The sequence below is a fragment of the Bidens hawaiensis genome, unplaced genomic scaffold (genome assembly GCF_021521415.1).
Source record: "Bidens hawaiensis isolate Kalapana, Puna unplaced genomic scaffold, B.hawaiensis_p1.1 tig00059311_1, whole genome shotgun sequence".
In the NCBI taxonomy this organism is placed as follows: Eukaryota; Viridiplantae; Streptophyta; class Magnoliopsida; order Asterales; family Asteraceae; genus Bidens; species Bidens hawaiensis.
In genome coordinates this window covers 31047-53110 of record NW_027500703.1, presented here as the reverse complement: position 1 = coordinate 53110, position 22064 = coordinate 31047, and the positions used below count along the sequence as shown (strand labels likewise).

The window sequence follows — 22064 nt, the reverse complement described above, 5'->3', positions numbered from 1 at the left end:
AGCAAAAGAAATAATTATATAATATATATATTAACATTTGATCAATAATAATAGAAAAGGTTGAAATTTATTTGTATCATATTACGTGTGTAGTCACTGCTATCAATCAGCTTACCAGTATACCTCCGACTTGCTATTTTCTTCATAAGCAGAGAACACAATACATTTATAATTGAAGGATTAGCTTGCTAGGCAATGCATTTCATTTCATTTCTATCTTACTCTTTTTCTCAGTCGGTGAAAAAAAGGGAAATTTCTCAGAATAGCCCTGTTTTAAAAATACATTTCATTTTTGTCTCCAAAACTTAATAATTCCAAAAATGTACCTCTCTAACTCATCTTTGACTATGTGTTAGGAAATATAACACATCTTTGACAACATGTTAGCATAACACGTCGTCAAAGACGCGCTAGATTTCCTAACACATGGTTAAAGATGAGTTAGGCCTCCAAACACGTAGTCAAAGATATGTTACAATCAAATGCATAATCAAAGATATGTGCTTTTTGTTTGTTTTTTTTAATATTATATTTTTATAATTAGTTTTACCTATATTTGTTTTTCTTTTATAACTTTTAATAGATAAAGTTTTATATTATTTCGAATATACCGACGAGATATGTTTACTTTTATCTACGGACTGACATAAACTTACTCAAACCCGAGCCGTGTCAAATCAATATCAAAATGTTCAATAAAATCTGACCCCGCTCGATTTTAAATAAATTTTATGTCAACATGTAGATAAAATAAACATTTCTCGTTGGTATATTCGAAATAATATAAAATTTTATATATTAAAAGTTATAAAAACAAATATAAGTAAAACTAGTAAAATATAATATTAAAAAAAATAAACAAAAGACTAACATATCTTTGACTATGTGTTTGATGCTAACATGTCGTTAACTACGTGTTTGAAGGCCTAACTCATCTTTAACTATGTTTAGAAAATCTAACGCGTCTTTGACGACGTGTTATGCTAACATGTCGTCAAAGACGTGTTATATTTCCTAATGCATGGTTAAAGATGAGTTAGAAAGGAACATTTTTGGAATTACTAAAGTTAGAGATTCCATTTTTGGGACAAAATGGAATCTATTTATAAAATAGGGCCATTTTGGAATTTTCCCTGAAAAAATAAAAAAAGGATCCCTCTTCATTGTTCTCTTCTCTTTCACTTTCACTACGTAAGAGAACTCCAAGGGTCCAGCTTTTAAAAAAGTTTCTCCATCTCCTGTTAAACCTAAAACCATAAGATCAACCGAACAGTGTGACATACATAAAACAGTTGCTACAAACTTACTTGTTAGAAGAAGATTTATGATGCATTTTCTTCTACGTCTAGGTTGCTCCCATATCCGCATGCCAGTCACCTTAAGCTGAGATAGAACTTAAGATCTTTGGAAAAATCTTTAAATCATCTCCAACGTAGGTTGACAGTGATCTATAATAGATGTGAAAAAAATAAAAACTAGTTCGTATAAAAAACTGATTTTTAAAACTCATTCAAAGTTTTTTTAATGGCCATCCAAACCAATTAAAGTAATGCCACAAGACATGAAGCAACCATCACTTAAAACGTCTCTAAAAGCATCATATCATAAAACTTACAAAAATCCGCATTTAAAACATCCGATTCAACAAAATCCTAACAAATACAACCAAACATGTAACATAGGATCCGCACCGCACCTCCGTCAATCAACGGTGGCCTGCATACATCTGATTATTATCATACTGGCCATAACCTGGTTGAGGCTGTGGCTGCGGTTGGGCCTGTGGAGCCACATAACCACCTGTTTGTGGGGCTGATTGATCATACCCGGACTGAACTGGAGCCTGAACAGAAGCCGGAGCTGGAGCAGGAGCTGCAGCTGGTTGAGAATAAGCAGGCTGAACAGGTGGTGGTGCACCATACCCTGCCATTCCCGGACCACCACTATAAGCCGGATCTGCTGCTCCTTGATAACCATAACCGCCACTGTTTGGACCTGCTTGTTCATTATTGTAACCAGGTTGTGTAGAAGGGTACTGACCATAACCACCAGCAGATGCTGGTTGGCCATAACCAGGTGCCGCCTGCGGTCCTCCATACCCAGAAACGGGTTGACCACCTTGTTGTCCATAGCCACCAGGTGCTGCCTGCTGTCCATACCCGTCATTAACTGGAGCGGGACTGTACTGAGGGTAGCCTTGCTGCACCGGTCCACTAGATGCAGGGTACGGTTGTGGCCGAGGTGGTTGAACGTAAGGTGGACCATATGGTTGTTGAGGTGGCATGTTGTAAGCTTGTGGTTGACCGTACCCTGGATGAGTGGCGTGTCCACCTTGAGGGTAAGCTGGAGGTTGGCTCCCTTGACCACTGTACGAATGTGGTCCAGGTCCGTGGTCAAACCTGGGTTCACCATAACCTTGACCATATGGTGCGGTCTGTGGATACGAACCTGGCTGTTGACCGTAATCCGGACCATGAGGCGGTCCATAATTGTAAGGTGGTGGGCCCCCCATGGCAGGACCAGGACCAGGAGCGTGAGAATGCATGGGTGGTGGTTGTGGAGATGGTGCCCCCATATGGCCGCCTTGATAGTAGTCGTAACCGGTCTGATCTGATGGGCCCGGTTTGTTCATTGGTGGTCTTTGATCCCAACCATAATTGTTTCTTGGTGGTGGTTGCTGAGGTGGATAATGCCCGTAGCCCTGATTTGAATATGGTGGGTTTTGAGATGAATACCCGCCTCGGGGTGGATAGTTGTTATACCCGGTTGACAGTGATGGTTGACCACCTCTCGGCCCCCAGTTAGAGCCACCAGATCCACGTGGACGGAAGTTTTGCTGATTATTACCGCCTGATGTTCCCGATCGTACAGGCTGAAATGAAAAGTTGACAAAAACAACAAAGAAAAATACAAATTAATTTCATATATAAAAAAACTAAATTCACAAATAAAGATTGAATAACAAAATTGAACAGAAGGCATTGAAATAAAATGTGTGACAACAAAATAAATGAGTGTAACAAACAAATAATACACAAAACTGATGGTAAGATACATGCATATCATTCAGTCAACCAATAGCTGCTATAGAACACATATGAAGTGTTTGTTCTTCAGATTTCAGTCAAACTAAGTCAAAACAACAATCACCAATTCTATAATCTATACAACCATACCTACAAACAATTAGAAAGAAAACAAGACCCATCTGCACAGTCAGTCGGGGTCATAAGTCCAGTTAAACTTATATCACTGTTCAATACAGACCCAAACATAAAGAGAAACTCTGAGCCGCATAAACACATGTACTTGTTGCTTTAACTATAATACATAACTTGTAAAACGGTTATATAATCACAAAATACACTCTTTCTCTAGCCAATTATACCTCGTGAGCATTGTAAACAAGTGCTTATGCGGTTATCATGGTTCTCTACAAAATTTGTTTATGTGATAAGTGTGCGCCTATATATACACTGTTAACACTTAGTAATAAACAAAAGCAAACAGAGTATTTGGAGATAGCCCGTACAGATTAAAATGACAACTTCAAAGATAAGCAAAAATCACAAGTAAAATCGCAGCAGCAGATATTGGAACAGCAATATAAACAACTCCAAAGATTTATGTTCTGCTTTACGTAAAAAATTCATATAGAGTCGAACAAACCTTCAAACTGTAGATCATCAACAACAAAATAACAAGCATGCTGTTAAAAGAACAGTAAAAGTCAACTTTGACTGAATGAGTTGGTCAGATGTCAGTTAGGCTTGGATCAAAAACAAAAAAAAAAGGTCTGAAAACAAGAGACTGGTTTCTCTAAATTCTCCTATGTTGTAGATACGAACAAACTAACGACATGTCGCAAGAAAGAAAGATAAAATATTATCAAGGCAAGATACTTTCTTCCAACCATATTATATCTTATCATGGAAGACTTGGTAGTTGGCATAAAAAAGTCTTTTACTAACACTATTATTATGGATGATCTTTGGAGGCTCGAAGCGATCTTACCAACTATTAACTTCCTTCAAAACCTGCGTGATAGATACCTTTGCTACACCAAGAAAGCAATGCTCACCCAGTGTGAAATCTGCATTTTTAACACCAACCAATTCGAAAAAATTGACACTTTAAAATCCACATCTCATTTTAAGTCACCATGGCATCATTCATGTATCATCTTTGTTGTTAACACTCGGCTCCCACCCTATTATCACATGGCCACCTAAGATCCTTTCACACTTAGCAGAAAGTGCCACATAATCAGCAGAACACATGTTAACGTTTATCCATATAACTACAATTCGACAGACATGAATAACAGACTGCTCGATACTCTAACAAAGAGTCACTACAGAGCCAACGGCAAAAACTAGAAAAAAAAATCTGTTAAGTAACCCACATCTAAAATTAAAAACCAAATAGAATTACCAACTTAATGTCAACATGCCCGCCCATAAATTCAGAGACCTATAGTGCTATACAAATATATATTTCAAATTTTTAATATACAACGGTATCTCACCTAAACAAGCCACATCGTTATTTTCATGCTAATATAGATGATTAGCATATTAGCTAATACAAGAGACGAGAATATATATCAATATACAACGGTACCTCACCTAAACAAGCCACAGCATTATTTTCATGCTAATATAGGTAATTAGTGTGTTAGCTAATACTAGAGATTAGAACCATATCATGGTAAACCATGGTTTATGATAATCCTAACCTAAATATCCTGTAATAGTACATAGATAAAAATTGAGATTTGATTTGATTAGAAAGGATGATGTACAGCTTCAGAAAGTATCAAAAAGTAAACATTAACAAGAGCACATGAAGATTATATACACAAAACTTAGAGAAACTTGAACCTAGCAGTTACAGAAACTAAATTTCCAAACCAAAACGAATTCTACAAGATGAGTGTGCAAATCTTGACTAAAATAATCCCTCCTTAACAAATATCAATAACACTTGATACACCAAAAACAACTATAATGTAATCAGTAAAGCTAAAACAAGCATCGACATTTAGTAAAATTATGCCACCAGTTACGATTCTAAAGTAAAAGATGAATAATGTGAACAAACCTGATCCATAACTTCCATAATCAATTCCCTTGCCATCTCAATCTGTTTCCTATCGCCAGTGATTCTTACGGTCCTTTCTTTAGACTGGTCACCCTCAGGAAGATGTTGTGGAATCAACTACATGATGTGCAAACATCAAAATACTAAATTCATTTGCATTTGTACTCAGCGTATTGACATGTTTAAAAGTATATTCATCTCATTAACTACCTGAATGCGTGCTCCAGATCGTGATTGTAGACTTTTAATACTGTCTCCACCTTTGCCAATAATCACACCAACCTAACAAAAACAAACTCATAACATAACATATAAAACAAAGTGATAAACTTAAAAGAACATTAAAAAGCAAAACAAAACAAAAAACCTTCTCATTTGGAACTTGCATATGAAACTGTTCCCCCATCCCAGAAGAATGAGCAGAAAAGCCCCTAGCAGCCAAAGACGGGGACCCACCAGACTCAGCCTGCAAAATGAAGCCCTAACTTCAACAAAAACAGAAATACAACTTCAAATCAACAAAAAAAATATTGTTTTGCGGATTATTAAACCTCTGCAATAACTTCTTTTATAAGTCTCTCAGCCTTGTTTATACTATCTATAGTGCCTAATAGTTGCACAGGCCTAGTTGGTGCATTAGGGTCAGCCTCAGAATCCCGGGTGATTTGAATCCTTGCACCCGAGCTAAATTGCAATGTTCGAATGGTGTCTCCAGCCTTGCCAATTAGAACACCAACCTGCATTAAATAACAGCCCGTGTAACACGTTTAGACTTTAGAGTGTGAAAAGTCTAGTTTGGCATGTCAACACAACAACAATAATAATAATAATATTAGCTCACCTTATTACTTGGAATCTCCATTTTACGTGTAGTTTGATCAGTGTATGTAGATTGCTCCTTAAAACCAAAACCAACATCCTGAGTTGGATCATGCTGTTCTATTCCAGATCCCTTATGCTCCACCTCATTTGAATCTTCAAGATTCTCAGAAGTTTCCTGTTCCATGGCCTTTTGATAGGTTTCATCTGTCACAGATTCTTTAATCGCCGGTTCATCAGTTACAGATTCATTTTTCACTGCATCCAAGGGCTCATCAGTTACAGATGCGTTCTGCACTTCTACCAAAGGCTCGTTGACTTTTTCTTGATTCTCCTCTGACTCGGTGTTCTTATTCACATCTGTTGGTTCATCTATCTTCTCCTCCTGATGCACATTATCATTAGCATCTGCTAAATAAGAAAGAAAATTATGATTCATTAAGCACCTAATCAACAGCAATAACTTTACTCACATGGAAACAATTATGTCAAAATTTACTTTCTATTAAGTAATACACGGGATATATATTGAGATTTGGGATGTTATATAACACCATGATCAATGAGATAAGCATGCAAACCATTCAACAAGAATAAAGGAGTATGCATCAAGATTCAATAGACATGGTAAACTCAGTATCGAAATACGTTGGTTAATTTTCCTTAAGAAAAAAGATACCAAAAGAGTCACACACAGTGCTTAAAGTTCGAATACTTTCCTATATTTCAGTTCCTTATTTATAAATTCTCTATTTTTCCATATTTGTCAATAGTGAATAACGGCCAATAGCGACAACCTACCCATATGCCACGTAGCAATGAAATAACAGGCGCTATTTGATGTTTAGCGATAGGATATTAGAATTTTTTTTCCTAAAAAAATAGTGGTTTCATTCACAACAAAAAAAAACAAAATTTAGTTTTTACTTTTTACGGTGGAACTTATTGCTGTTTAATCCGTTATAACGCCTAAAAATTCAAATTTTTATATTAAAAAAAACTAATTATAGCTAAATCACGATATTAATGCATAGGATAGCGAGAAAGTACCGCTTCGCTATAATGAGAACTATTCTCGCTATTAACAAATACAATTTCTATGTTGCCTTAATTACACATTTAAATATTTGCTGCCCACGTGGCTATATCTTTCATGCAAACCATTATCACAACTGGTTAGTGCTTAAAATCTTAAATGTCGTTAAGTTTTCCGAAAATTTTCTATTTCTTAATGAAATTAATTGCACAGAAACATCTAAACCTGAATCCCCCTTATCATATCAAACAAACAACAATAAGCTGACACACAATGTGCAGTCAGTCACGTTATCCATTCCTTAACAAATTATCACATGTATTAAGGTCTCATTAAAATGAAGTACTTCAATTCAAAACCTAAATGCAATACCACATAATAATAATAATAATAATAACAACAACAACAATGAAACATACCAAACACGTCGCTTTTGTCATCAATACGCGGGCGTTTCACGTCAGGATCTTCAACAGCAGCAGCGTCAGCGTCAGCGTGCGAATTGCCATTGTAATCAGCGGCAACCGGCTCGAACGATTCGCTATCCAAATCGTCGAGCTTGCGCTTGTGATCGGAGGGAGCAGGGCTTACAGAGCCCATGACCTCTTGGTCCGCCATCGTTAAGTGTAGATCCGACTTATTAGGGTTTCAGTAAGGGTTTCAGAGGATGTGAACGAAACGGGATATTGTTGGTTTGGGATATTTGGGGGCGTTGTTTATATATCACACGGGCTTGGGTTATGATATGAGTGTGACCCATCGGGTAGGGTTAAATTTAAATGAGTATAGGCCCAATTGGGATATTCGTATCACAAGGGCTCGACCCAATAAATAAATAATAACAATGACTTTGGACATTTGGTAGTTAAAACATTTACGGATAGTGCATGATGGGATACACCGTACACGTACACTGGGTGTAGTCCAGTGGGTTGGCCCAACGGGTGAAGACCAAGGGGTTGTTTGGCCTAACTTTTATTTTTTGGCTTATACTTATATTTTAAAGTAGCTTATAGTTTATTTTCTATTATTTAATAAGCTCTTTTTAAGTGTTTGCATTAGCTTATATTTTACAAGTTGATAATAAATTGTTAAATCCACCATTTTTTAATTTGCTATAGTAATAAGTTGCTTCAATAATTTTTAATCCAACACCATTTGAGGGCAAATGAGAAACTTACACCCTTACATAAATAAACTTCTACAAATAAACTAAAAACCATTTTGAAATTAGCTTATATAAGCTTATAAGCAGAAGCTAAAAAAGCTAAACCAAACACCAAATTAAACTTATTTTGTAAAAAAAAAAGTTAAAAAAACTATAAGCTTGCTTAAAAAAACTAGGCCAAACACCCCTTAAGACCGACGCAGTATGTTCTGTCGGCTAAGAAGACTCGTGACGAGTATATTAAATGCACTAAAGGCAACTAGCGAATGATTGTAAGCTTTTATAGACGAAGAGCTAAGCATTCAATTCTCTTTTAACTAATCATTCTATATGGCATACAAAATTCCCTTGGGCAAATATGAATTCTCTTGTTAGAGTCCTGTCATAGGGAAACTCGAAGCCCTTCAAGTCCTCACTTATTTTGTATGATAAATCTGGCTATTGGACTACTTCTTTTACATGATGAACCATGTTATCTTTAAGATGGTGTTGATGATCTTCAAATTATTCTGTTAGATCTAGAAGGTGTGTGTGTCAAGAATGAAATTGATGACACGACTACGTTAATAAACTCCATAGTGATGTTGTTGAGTTAAACTTTCAATAAGGAAGTAAGACAGCAGTGGTTGCAAACTGTCGTAGTTTTTAGAGATAGAATATAGAACTTGTAACTTTGGAATGATTAGTTTATTCTTTAGAGCAATTAATTGTAAGGATTATATCGATATCATAAACACCAAGACGAGACTAATAAGGGTAATCACTAATGAGAATGGGATCATACACATTCAAATGCATAGAAACAACTCCTGTTGAAATCATTTGTAGAACACACAAAATTTGAAATTCATCCGAAATATGAAAATCTCAATCCACAAAAACTCAAACACTTGAACATGAAACAACCGATCTTCAACTAAATTTGCAGCATTTTCAAAATCTAAACAAACGCACCATGGTACACCACCATCGCATAAAAACCACAAAAATATAACGGCAGTTTCTTTCGGGTTTGAGACACTAAGTGACCCCGGGCAGATTACGGATAATCTGGGGGTTAAGTAGATGTTTCCCACGAGGGTTAGGTCCGACAAGATGGTTATTCTTCTGTTGACCTGCAAAACAGACACCGTGAGCTCGTCACTGAGAAGGGGGGGTACCTCCTTGTGACCACCCTCCGGCGTGAGAATCAGACTAGATTGCTCTTGAATATAAGTGTATATTAAGAGAAATAGCTAGAGAGAAGATGATGATACCGTTCCAAGGTGTTGGAGTATTTATAGCCGAAGGTAGGTGTCTAAGAAGGTACAACCGGCTGTATTATATTTCTTTTCTACCAACTGTGGGCTATGCACGTGCCGTGCTGGTGGTTGGTGGGTAGGCAGCGGCTGATAGTGACATGGCCGGCTGTGTACTATTCCTTTTCCACCAACTGCAGGCTATGCACGTGCCACGACAAGGGTTGGTGAGTAGGCAGCGGCTGATAGTGACTTTAAGTACTAGAGCGTGCTGCTCGTTGTACTGTTGTCAGTGTGCTGTCGCTGCTTTGGTCAGATCTTTTGTCCATACCTTGGCAGGTACAGTACAAAAGATCCTCCAGTAGCGTACGGACTGGCTCATTTGGGCGGGAGTTTTCCCGGCTTTGGGCGGGAGTATTCCCGGCTTGCTCATTCCTTCAGGTGACTACTGAATTATTTGAGAGTTAGTGCCTTGTGCGTGTAGCCTTGCTGTGCGGGTAACCTTCCCTGATGGCTAGTATCCGTAGCTGCGGGAACAGGCGGAGTACGTCACCATTGGGAGGCTTTTCCTGCGGGAACAGCTTGCGTACTGCGCGTAAGGACGTCGCGTCTCTGAGCATGGTTGGTCCTGCGGATCCAGTTGGTCTTTGCGCAGACGTCCCTCAGGAGTCTTGCGAGTTCAACTGCGCAGACGTCTCTGTTTTAAGGAGTCTTGCGGGTCCAACCGCGCAGACGTCCCTGTTCAAGGTGAGTCTTGCGGGTCCAACTGGGCTCTGCTGGGATCTACCTCTTCAAGTCCCCCCAGTCCAATGTTCTTCTCATGAATTGTTAATAAGTGAGGTGAACTTTTGAACTTAAGCAAGGGGTTTTGAAAAGGGTTTAGTTTTAAGGTTTTCCATGGGGATTATTCCCGCGGAAGTCCTAATGTCACGTGCAGAATTTCCCACTGTTCTGCTTGATCTTTGGGTATGATGCGGGTAGGTGTGTAACCTCCTCGCAAGTCGGGAGCGTTGAGTTTCACTTGTGTAGATTCTCCACGGGGTTTTGGTAGTTTTAAACATAGTGATCAATTATGTTAAACAACCAATTCCATCTTGGAGCTTCCAACAATCTAGTTCTCAACGTTCCCGCTATGCGGGGATGTTATATCCCTTTCCGCAAGCATGGCCCAGAAGATCCTTCTTGGTTTCAATTCCCTGCGGAGTGCTAAGTATATGAAGGGTTTCGCCTTAACACTGTACCCGCACTCGTCTTATAGTTACTTTACTTACAATGTATTCCTGGCTTCAATTCCCTGCGGGTGCTAAGTATGTGAAGGGTTTTGCCTTGACACTGTACCCGCACCCGTCTTATAGTTACTTGGTTGCCGAGGTATTATTGGCTTCAATTCCCTGCAGGTGCTAAGTATGTGAAGGGTTTTGCCTTGACACTGTACCCGCACCTGTCTTATAGTTACTTGGTTGCTAAGGTAAGGGGTATGGTCCCGCTTACTTTTGAATCTTTTTTATTTGCGTTATAAACGTTATATGACTTGCTCGTGCATATTTTAGTTTAACTTAGCAACTTTCTAAGTGTTTTGAATAAGTTAACCTGTCGACGCGCGGTTGTCACTAGGTTAATATTGAGTTTCCTCTATCATGATTGTGCGGGTAGGACCGTCACTTTCATTTAGTGGGATGACCAACCTTTACCTATAACTGACCTGCGTGAAGGTTTTCCTCATATTTTCCTTAGAAATTTTTGTCGTTTTTTGTGTTTATGCGGGTTTTGCCGCCGTCTACACGCAACGACTTCTTTCCATATTTATGCGGTGAATACCGGCATATCCGTCCGGAAAGTTCATAAGTATAAATGTAAGACTATCAACACAATGTGATAAAGGATAATCATTTCCATTAGAAGTGGCTCTAGGCCGTTTCTTTATAAGTTTGGAATTGATCTACATGTAACATTTGCGTAATTGAGCTCCGTTCCATGTTCTTGGGACGGGAGTGCCATCGAGCCTTTCGAGCCGGTATGCGCCATTTCCCAGAACTTCTTTGATAATGTATGGACCTTCCCAGACCGGGCCCAGCTTTCCTGGGCGTTCTTGGTTCGAAGCCTCGTTGTTACGCAATATGTAGTCTCCTACATTGAAGTTGCAGAGTTTTACCCGCGTGTTGTAGTATTTTTGCATTTGTCGTTTGTAATTCTCTTCACGCGCTGCGGCTAAGTCTCTGCGTTCTTCGGTTAGCATGAGGTCTAACCGTCTTTCTGCATTATTGTCTTCTGGTTGAATCATGACCCTTGGTGAGGGTATACCAATTTCGACCGGGACCATGGCTTCAGTGCCATAAGTGAGGCTGAACGAAGTTTCTCCCGTGCTTGCCTTTTTCATTGTTCTGTTTGCCCAAAGGACGTGTGGAACTTCGTCCACCCAGCCGGATCTGTGTTCCAAGAGTCTTTTCTTTATGCCGTCGACGATGCTCTTATTTGCTCTTTCCACCTCACCATTACCCTGTGGGTGCGCCACTGAGGTAAAGGTGTGGGTGATTTGAAGTTCTTTCAGCCACTGTTGTAGCTTCTTGTCAGCAAAGTTGGTGCCGTTATCGCTCACCAAATTCTGTGGGAGTCCGAAACGACAAATTATAAATTCCCAAATAAATTTTTTGATATGTTTTGCGGTTGTTTGGGCTAAGGGTTTTGCTTCTATCCACTTGGTGAAGTAGTCGATGGCTACTACTAGATACTGAACGTTCCCTGCTGCTGTGGGAAACGGGCCTGTCACATCGATGGCCCATTTCTGAAATGGCCATGAGGAGGTGACTGGAACAAGCTCATTCTTCGGGCGATGCGTGTTAGGTGCGTGGAGTTGGCAAGACATGCACTTTCTGATGTATGCCAGCGCATCCGTATGCATCCCCGGCCAAAAGTATCCCGCGTTGTTTAGCTTAGCTACAACAGCGCGTGGACCTGCGTCTATCCCACAGATGCCCTCGTGTACTTCCCTTAGGAGGTAGCCAGCATCTTGGTCGTCCACGCATCGTAGGAGTGGGCCGAGAAAGTTACGTCTGTAAAGGATGTCATCAATGAGTTGATAGTTTAGTGCTTTACAGCGTAGTTTTCTTGCCTGCGTTTTTGACTCTGGTAGTATACCCGCCGCAAGGTAATTTATTATTGGTGTCATCCACGTTCTTGTGCCGGTTTGGATGACACAGACTTCCTTGTGTGGGATTGATGGTGCTCCAAGGAGTTCAATGCGGATGTCTTTTCCTAAGTGGGTGAAGGCCAATGACGCAAGCTTGCTTAACGCATCCGCGGATTTGTTTTCGCTACGCTTGACGTGTATGACTTTACAGTCATTAAAATCGCGCATAAGGGTTTTTGCTTGTGCGAGGTATAGGGCCATTGTGTCGTTCACGGTCGTGTACGTCCCGTTTATCTGGTTGGCTACTAACATGGAATCCACGTGGGCTTCCAAGTTTTTCACTCCCATTTTACGCGCAATTCTCAGCCCGGCCAAGAATGCTTCATACTCCGCTTCGTTATTTGTACTTGGAAAATCCAGTCGAATAGCGTAAGTGTATTCTTGGCCTGCTGGGTTGGTTAATTTCAACCCTGCGCCTGAGCCCTCGTTGTTGGCTGCTCCATCAGTGTAGAGCCGCCAGACATCATCGATGTCCTGTGCTGGAGAGGGTTGAGCCTCTTCCTGGCACTCTTTCTCCCGCGAGGTGGGGACTTCTGCAATAAAGTCGGCTAAGACCTGGCCTTTTATGGCTGGCCTCGGCTTGTACTTTATCGCGTATTCTCCCAATTCTATTGCCCATTTGGCTAGGCGTCCCGATAATTCGGGTTTGCCTAGAACGTTTGCGAGTTTGAAGTTGGTGAGAATGGTGATTGGGTGACCCTGGAAGTATCGTCTTAGCCTGCGTGAAGCCTGTACAAGTGCTAAGACTAATTTTTCCAGGGTAGAGTACCGGGTTTCGACGTCTGTTAGGAGACGGCTAACATAGTAGATTGGCATCTGGATGCCTTTTCGCTCGACTAGCAGGACGGCCCCGGTTGCTCTATCTGTGGCGGAGAGGTATAGGATTAATTCCTCTCCCGCTTCTGGTGCTGTGAGCGTTGGGAGTTCGATCAAGCGTGACCGAATTTCCTGAAAAGCTGCTTCCGCTTCTGGTGTCCAGCGGAAGTGCGTTTTCTTTAAACAGTTTCTCAGCGTTGACACGAATGAGAACGACCTATCCGCATGGTTTGCCAAAAAGCGGTTAAGCGCGACTAGGCGTCCATTCAGTGTCTGAGCTTGCTTGATGGTAGTAGGTGATTCCATTTTAATAATGGCTTCGACCTTCTCAGGGTTCGCTCTGAAGCCATCTTTAGTAACGATGACTCCTAAGAACTTCCCTTCTTCCATCCCAAAGGAACACTTGCTCGGGTTGAGCTTCATGTTTATCTTTCTGAGTGTATTGAAAGTTTCTTCGATGTCTTTCAACATCGTTTCTGGGTCAAGGCTTTTGATGACCAGGTCATCCATGTAGACTTCCAAGTTCCTCCCAATTTGGGCATGAAACTCTTTGTCCATCAGGCGTTGGTATGTGGACCCGGCATTCTTGAGTCCGAATGGCATCATTTGATAACAAAATGTGCCATCGGGCGTCCGAAATGCGGTTTTGTCCTGATCGTCAATGGCCATGTGGATTTGATGGTACCCTTTATACGCATCAAGGAAGCATTTAAGGCGAAACGGTGCTAACGAATCTACCTTAAGATCAATTTCGGGTAACGGGTAACAATCTTTGGGGCATGCTTTGTTTAAGTCTTTGAAATCTATGCACATGCGCCATTGTTTGTTAGACTTCGGTACCATGACGGGATTTGCAACCCATGTTTGATATCTGCTAACGCGTATGATGCCTGCGTCAAGGAGTTCCTTGACTTGGGTTCTACACGCGTTAGCTTGTTCCGCCCTCATTACTCTGCGCTTTTGTATGACCGGCGTATAACCCGGGTCACACTTGAGCTTATGCTCTGCCTTACTTCGGGGTACACCAGTCATGTCAGCTGGTGTCCACGCGAAGATGTCAACGTTTTTCTGTAGTAAGCGTTTGAGTAAGGTGCGCGTAGGATCAGTGACTGTTGGGCCAATGGTAACAGCCTGGTCAGGATATTTGCCATTGAAGGCCCATTCTTCTGGTTCGGTGATGGTTGGTTTAGCCATCTTTGGTTTGGGTGTTGATGAGACAGATGCGATGCATACCTGGGGAATACCGGTGACCATCGCTACGCCCTCAGCTGTTGGCCATCCCATCATGCCGTGGACTGAAGATACCACGACATTGAATCTTGCCATCCCGTCTCTCCCGAAGAGAATGTCGTATGTGTGGTGTGGCTTCCTCATTACGACAAAGTCCACGTCTTCTGTGCGGGAGTGTTTCCCGTCTGTGAGAATGACGGGGAAGGATAGGATACCCAGGGGGGTGTTTGTGCTGCCGTCAAACCCTTCCATCGAGGCGTAGACCGTTTCCAGGCGTTCTTGTCTTCGTCGTCTAGCTTGTCGAAGAACTGCCTGTACATAACCGTTGACGAGGCGCCGTTGTCAACAAGAGTGCGGGAAGTGATGTAGTGCCCAGCTGGCTTTTGATGACGATAGGGCCTTCTTTGCTGGGTCCTCCCGGTACTCGCGGGAAGCGCACCTCAGCTTCCTTCCATGCGCATGGTTCTGTCATCCGTCTTTTTCTTCCTCTGATGTTACTATGAACCATGTGGATGCTGATGTCAACGGGCTTTCGTCCGTTGCTTTTGTATCGGTTGTCATTCTTCCCCCCATTCTTGATTGATGCCACCAGGTGTGTAAGTTTGCCATCCTTGACGAATGTTTCAATAACATTCCTCAAGGATGTACACTCCTCAGTGGTGTGACCCTTTGTCCCGTGGAAGTCACAGGATTTGCTCTTGTCCACGTTAGGTCGCTGCCGGACTGTTGGAGCTTTTGGCCATGGGAGTTTTTCGGTGGAAAATATCTCCGTGACGCTTTTGGTGAGTGGCGTCCACCTGGGGTATCGGCTTGATGGGTGCGTGTTATCCCTTCCGCCTACTAGAGGGCGAGAGCTGGATGAGGTGTCAAAGTTTACCCTTGACTGCCACATGCCTAGCTTCCTCTTTTTGTTTTGCCGGGCGGTCCGGACGTTTTCCCTAGTCTCCTGCGTGTAGAGGTTTGTACTCTGGGGGAGATCCCTACCCAGTTGCTTCTCCGTTTCGGCAAAGCGCTTGGCCGCCGTCATGATGGCATCCCATGTGGATGGCATGCCGTCTTTACCCGTCAACGTGCGGATAAGCTCTGGGTATTCAGCGCCCTGGATGAAAGCGGCGCGAACAAGATCTTCACTTATGGTGCCCAGACTCAGCTTTTTCAAGTTAAAGCGAGTGATGAAGTCTAGTAAAGATTCACCCTCCTCTCTAACGCAGTTGAGGATAGTCCACTGTTCTTCAGTATATTTCCTTTGTTGACTGAAGTGTTGGCTGAACTTGTGTTGGAAGCCCGCCCAGTCGTAGATGTGGTGGACCGGTAGACGGTCAAACCACGCTCTAGCCGCTCCAACCAGCGTCATCTGGAACATATAACACCACGTGGGTTCCGTCCAGTTGCTGACGGTTGCCCCCGCTATGAATCTGTTCAAGTGATCGTCTGGTCGGATATACCATCATAAGTGCCGATGTTGGGCATCTGCTTGGCACTCTTCGGGGCGATTGCTTCCGCAATGTCCCTTGCAAACTTGGACGTTTCCTCATTTGTAACAGTTGGTCTAAAGGCTTTGGAGAAGTCACGTGGGTTCCCCCCGCGTTCCTTTGTTTGAAGGTTTCTCCAAACTTCCTTCTCGGTTGGAAGTCCGTTTCGTTACGCTTCCCTTTCGCCCTATGGCGAGCGTTTGCGTCACTATCGGATTCCTCCCGATCATCGTCCGAGGACTCGCACTCGTTGCTCATGTTGAGCTGTTGTCGAGTGCTTCCAAATTCGTCAGCCTGTTGGATGGAACGTAAGCGTTCGTCCAACTCAGCTTGGAATTCTTTCTGACGTGCTTTCGCCCACGCTTTAACTTGTTCAAGTGTTTGGCGGGGGAGCCTCGTCTGTTGTCTTTCCAACTGGGTATCAATGAATACCAGTGAAGGATTGTTTACTGCACTTGCCCCGGCTCGGGTAACCAGGGTAGTGTTCGTAAAATTTACTGCACTTGCCCCGGCTTGGGTAACCGGGGTAGTGTTCGTAAAATGTGTGTACTCGCCGGTATTCCCCCCAATAGCTGGGGTTTTAGTTACCGGGGTTTCTTGGTCACTCGCTGGCCCTGGGACCAGAGTAACGTTAACCATCTTTCCAGAAGTTTTGAAAAAAAACTGAAAAAGAATTAGTTCTAGCTTTTATGCACGGATGGCACCAATGAAGAAACACTAAGTGACCCCTTGCAGATTACGGATAATCTGGGGGTTAAGTAGATGTTTCCCACGAGGGTTAGGTCCGGCAAGATGGTTATTCTTCTGATGACCTGCAAAACAGACACCGTGAGCTCGTCACTGAGAAGGGGGGGTACCTCCTTGTGACCACCCTCCGGCGTGAGAATCAGACTAGATTGCTCTTGAATATAAGTGTATATTAAGAGAAATGGCTAGAGAGAAGATGATGATACCGTTCCAAGGTGTTGGAGTATTTATAGCCGAAGGTAGGTGTCCAAGAAGGTACAGCCGGCTGTATTATATTCCTTTTCTACCAACTGTGGGCTATGCACGTGCCGTGCTGGTGGTTGGTGGGTAGGCAGCGGCTGATAGTGACATGGCCGGCTGTGTACTATTCCTTTTCCACCAACTGCAGGCTATGCACGTGCCACGACAAGGGTTGGTGAGTAGGCAGCGGCTGATAGTGACTTTAAGTACTAGAGCGTGCTGCTCGTCGTACTGTTGTCAGTGAGCTGTCGCTGCTTTGGTCAGATCTTTTGTCCATACCTTGGCAGGTACAGTACAAAAGATCCTCCAGTAGCGTACGGACTGGCTCATTTGGGCGGGAGTTTTCCCGGCTTTAGGCGGGAGTATTCCCGGCTTGCTCATTCCTTAAGGTGACTACTGAATTATTTGAGAGTTAGTGCCTTGTGCGTGTAGCCTTGCTGTGCGGGTAACCTTCCCTGATGGCTAGTATCCGTAGCTGCGGGAACAGGCGGAGTACGTCACCATTGGGAGGCTTTTCCTGCGGGAACAACTTGCGTACTGCGCGTAAGGACGTCGCGTCTCTGAGCATGGTTGGTCCTGCGGATCCAGTTGGTCTTTGCGCAGACGTCCCTCAGGAGTCTTGCGAGTTCAACTGCGCAGACGTCTCTGTTTTAAGGAGTCTTGCGGGTCCAACCGCGCAGACGTCCCTGTTCAAGGTGAGTCTTGCGGGTCCAACTGGGCTCTGCTGGGACCTACCTCTTCACAAAAACTCAAACACTTGAACATGAAACAACCGATCTTCAACTAAATTTACAGCATTTTCAAAATCTAAACAAACGAACCATGGTACACCACCATCGCATAAAAACCACAAAAATATAACGGCAGTTTCTTTCGGGTTTGAGAAATTATCAAAGTTTTTCGATTTTCGTAAAAACCCCTGATGGCACACCTCCATTTCCACGAATTCCACACACAAAAAAAAAATGACGCTCACTTTCCCTCATAAAATTCAAGAAATGCGAAAGTAAGGGAATCAGAACACCTACTTATGAAAAGTATTATAGGGTGTAACATCCTAGAAAAACTGTGCCCAACACGTTAGGTTTGGAAATTGAGGGGCCAAAATGTCATTCAGTCAAAGTAAAGATTAAGGTCTAAATTAAAAAATCTTGAAAATCATGTGGCAGCTGATAGGGATGAGTGAAATTCGGTATGGTACCGATTGGTACCGGTACCGAACCGGCACCGTACCGAAATCGGTACCAAGGTTTTGAGTTTTCGAAACCGGTACCGGTATTTCCCGAATTTTACCTTAAATACCGATACCAAACAGAACATTTCTGTACCGATACCGGTACCAAAAATTTGCGAATTTCGGGATCGGGATTTTCAGTACCGGTACCGGTCGGCACCGGTACGGTACCGAGCTCATCCCTAGCAGTTGACCACTACCACACCCTTAACAGTTCACTACGTACATATGAAGGAATCAATCAGGTCCTTACACGTGGCAGATGACGTTGGTTTCTTATGCGTGTCGGGTGACTTAGCACGACGAACATGACGATTTGACATTTTCTTTTTAGTTTACACGATTGGTTGATACCCTTTGGATTTGGTGTTGTGCTTATTTTATTTGACTTTTTTTAGTTAATATACGTGTTTACAACATGAGTTTGAATGAAAGATCATATTTGGAGTTATTGTATTTGACATTTTGTGCCTTTTATCTAATAAATATCATGCTAAGTAGGGGTGTTCAAAAGTATCTGAATCCGTATCCAAATTATCCGAGAATCAGTATCCGAACTATCCAAAATTTCGGATACCCGAACCCCGGATATCCGAAAATTCGGATTCAGATAGCATTTTTAGGATTTTTCGGATAGTTCGGATAAACTATCCGAAATATTAAATTTAATACATTTTTTTTTTAATTTTAGTGTATGCTTTTATGGAACCCTAATTTCTATTTTCTAAACAAACATACATAAGCCTGTTTCAATTTCATCATCTTTTTCCTTCAGCCATTCACTAACCCAGCCATCCCTTCTGGTCTGAGGTCTCCTATCACCATCTCTGTTCGCTGCTGCACCACCTCCACTGCTGCAGTCACCGCCTCCAGTACTATCCGTCACTAGTCACCGCCTCCGGCACTTTCCATCACCAGTCCGTCGCTCTTACTCTTCTATCTACACCAAATCCACCACAGCTCCACATTGTATTTTGAACAATTTGTTTTAGGTTGGTGGATTTGAAAACATATTGAGTTTATGTTGTTGAAATTATGGCCTGTAAATTTAATTTTATTAAAACAGGTTGTTTTTTTCTCTCCAGATTTTCTTTTGGATATCTGAATCACTTTTGGATATCCCGAACTTCGGATATCCGAAATTTCGGATTCGGATAGTAAAATCCACTATCCGAAATGTCCGGATATCCGGTTTTGAACATCCCTAAATTGCTAGTTAATTGAAAAGTACGCATTCCAACGTATACTTAGAAAACCGAATACCGATTAACAGGAAAGGAATAACCCAATACCGATCTTACATAAAACCCGAGATAATACAAAAGAAAAAACCACAAAACCGTTTATATTCCCCCCCCCCCCCCCCCCCCTTCATTTGAATGCTGTATACAGAGCTAGGGTTTATACTCTTAAATTGAACCTGAATAACATCCAATCAAATTAAGATGGAGCAAGAAGTGATCGATTCAGAGATGATCTTACCTACTCACATGCGTTTCAAGAAGATTCAGATGCACGAAAAATACCCTAAAGGCCAAGCTAGAGGAAGGCATTGGAAGCATCTCAAGCAGATCATACAAGCTGAGAATTACCAAAATTACCTCCCTGATGAACCCAATTGTGAGTTCAATTCGTTTATTACTGTGTTTTCCGAACCCTAATTTGGGAATTTTCTTTTTGGCATTTCATCGAACACCTTTTAGGCATTGTTTATTACTATGAAATTTGTTATCTTTTTGTTTGACCTTAGAGTTTGTATAATGTTTTAGATGTTAATATCGAGTCACCACCGTCGATGCACCCTCGGAAGCAGATTTGTGATATAAGTGGATTTGAGGTGGGTTAAATATTGGATTTTGTTATGGGTGTTGGAAATATAACCCTTCTGTTGTGAATAACAATTGTTATGCTTTTGAATGCAGGCACCTTATAGTGACCCGAGAACCCATCTGCGGTATGCAAACACCGAAGTGTTTAAGCTTATAAGATCACTTCCTAATGAGTATGTGCAAAGATATCTTGCTCTTAGAAATGCTGCAGTCGTGCTTAAGTAATTCCTTAAAATATCTTATGTTTGTTGAAAGTCAATTCTGAAATGATGTTTTGGTTATTTGAATGACTTCTTGAACATTTTAAGAACAAATTTCTTCTATTTCAACTCTTTATGTTTGCGTAAATAATCAAATCTCTTTAACGGTTTGACTTTTGTTAAAGTCAAATTGTGTTTTAAGCGGAAACAGTTTGACTTTTGGTGAAGCCAAATGAAACTAAAGCATATTTTGCAGTATCTTCCTAGATATATTGTACATTAAGAACTTTTTTTAAACTGCAAAACCGAAGAAATAATAAATGAATATTTGTTAAAAAGTTAGAACTTTGTTTAATGTATAAGTTACAATAAAAAAACCTTAAAAAATTAGCAGGCCAATCCGACCCAACCCAACACTACATAACCTAACATGGAAGTGTTTTGACACGTTTCTAAATGACGATTTATTTTAACCCAAATCTATTTTGACTTGTTACGCCACGTGACACAAATAAACACCAATTGGAATGCCAACATAAGTTACATAACATGTCTATGTATGTAGCAACATAGGTGGTAGGGTCAGGCGGGGTAATAGTCTGAATGAGTTTTGACAAGATGAGTTTGGGTCGGACCACGTCCTTTTAAAACTTGCTCGTTTTGTTTCAGGTTAGGATGAGATATCATAAAAATTGTTCATTTTGGTTCGGTCAGAACGAGTTTAACAAAAGTGGGTATGGGTCATAACGTTGTATCTAAACGGTCATAGGAAGACCCCTAGTCTTCACTAATGACTACTTGTTTCGCATGATGGACCTTGCTATCTCAGTTTCTAGTCCATCCACGTAGATTTTGGTTGGCTGCATCATTTATCGTCATTCTTTTGTCCCAGCCTTTTCTCAATAGGAGATGTCCTTTTGCTCACCTTTTTTGAGTTATTGTTTAGACGGTGTGTTCACTTGGCTGGGCTGTTCAATATTCGGCTCATACCTGTTAATGAAAACCGAATCGAACTGAAACCATTCGGTTCCAAGATGCAGCACTATTTAAAACCAGTTTTATATATAACATTATTTAGCCCATATGTTATAATTAGTCCAATACCAGTGTTTAGCCCAATTGTATATTACTCTTCATAGGTGGAAATGCATCTAATAACCCTAAAGGGATTTTAAGTAAACCCATGGATCATAATCGTCTTCCTCTTCAAAGGCGGAAATGAATCTAATAACCCTAAAGAGATTTTAGGTAAAGCCCATGGATCATGATCATCGTCGTCGAAGTACTATTGCAATTGCTACTTGCTAGACAGAATTAACTCATGGTCTCAATGCATTACAATCGATTAATCCACTAAATTCATACGAACGCTTTTGCCCACATCCTTCACCTACAAGGCTACAACGGTTGTAATTACTTTTATTAAACAAGTATAACTACAAATGGGTTACTGTACTTTGTATAACTAGAGTAATTGCATTAGTATAGTGACAGAGTAATTACACTACAATGGCAATTTTATGTATTAGAGGTAAATTTCGAAACCATACTTCCAAAGACTGTGATGACGCGATACAATCATAGATGTACCTCAGCAAATGAATAAGAGTATTGTAGAGAGGCCCCGGCTGACGAACATAACAAAGAATCTATGTTTATTGTTTGAGATAACCAGTTATAACGTTACTTTTATAATTACCACATTACAATCTCTATAAAGAGTTAAAGACATCATTATGAATTAT

General features: G+C 41.4%; 2 protein-coding genes across 3 annotated transcripts; one reads left to right on the top strand and one right to left on the bottom strand.

Annotated features, from left to right (window-relative positions):
• Positions 1-1667: 1667 nt before the first annotated feature.
• LOC143602662 (uncharacterized) lies at positions 1668-7644 on the bottom strand. 2 transcript variants are annotated; one of them, XM_077079696.1, is made up of 7 exons: positions 7378-7644; positions 5945-6333; positions 5655-5840; positions 5471-5569; positions 5314-5385; positions 5104-5220; positions 1668-2872 (listed from the first exon to the last, which is right to left on the bottom strand). In XM_077079696.1, the coding sequence occupies exons 1-7, from the start codon at positions 7574-7576 to the stop codon at positions 1706-1708; spliced, it is 2229 nt and encodes a 742-aa protein (XP_076935811.1). In that variant the 5' UTR covers positions 7577-7644; the 3' UTR covers positions 1668-1705. The 2 variants fall into 2 exon arrangements, with proteins under 2 accessions (XP_076935811.1, XP_076935812.1); XM_077079697.1 differs by having other exon boundaries at positions 5945-6330.
• A 12066-nt stretch (positions 7645-19710) lies between these two features.
• Positions 19711-20558, top strand: LOC143602669 (protein EIN6 ENHANCER-like). Its single transcript, XM_077079703.1, has 3 exons — positions 19711-19910; positions 20060-20127; positions 20213-20558. The coding sequence occupies exons 1-3, from the start codon at positions 19736-19738 to the stop codon at positions 20342-20344; spliced, it is 375 nt and encodes a 124-aa protein (XP_076935818.1). The 5' UTR covers positions 19711-19735; the 3' UTR covers positions 20345-20558.
• The last annotated feature ends 1506 nt before the right edge of the window (positions 20559-22064 follow it).

Coding starts and splice junctions, on each gene's coding strand:
- LOC143602669 (XM_077079703.1), top strand. CDS start 19,736: ATGGAGCAAGAAGTGATCGATTCAGAGATGATCTTACCTACTCACATG. Junction 19,911..20,059: donor CCTCCCTGATGAACCCAATT/GTGAGTTCAATT, acceptor ATAATGTTTTAG/ATGTTAATATCGAGTCACCA. Junction 20,128..20,212: donor GTGATATAAGTGGATTTGAG/GTGGGTTAAATA, acceptor TTTTGAATGCAG/GCACCTTATAGTGACCCGAG.
- LOC143602662 (XM_077079696.1), bottom strand. CDS start 7,576: ATGGCGGACCAAGAGGTCATGGGCTCTGTAAGCCCTGCTCCCTCCGAT. Junction 5,386..5,470: donor TGCAAGTTCCAAATGAGAAG/GTTTTTTGTTTT, acceptor TGTTTTTGTTAG/GTTGGTGTGATTATTGGCAA. Junction 2,873..5,103: donor TTATGGAAGTTATGGATCAG/GTTTGTTCACAT, acceptor TTTTCATTTCAG/CCTGTACGATCGGGAACATC.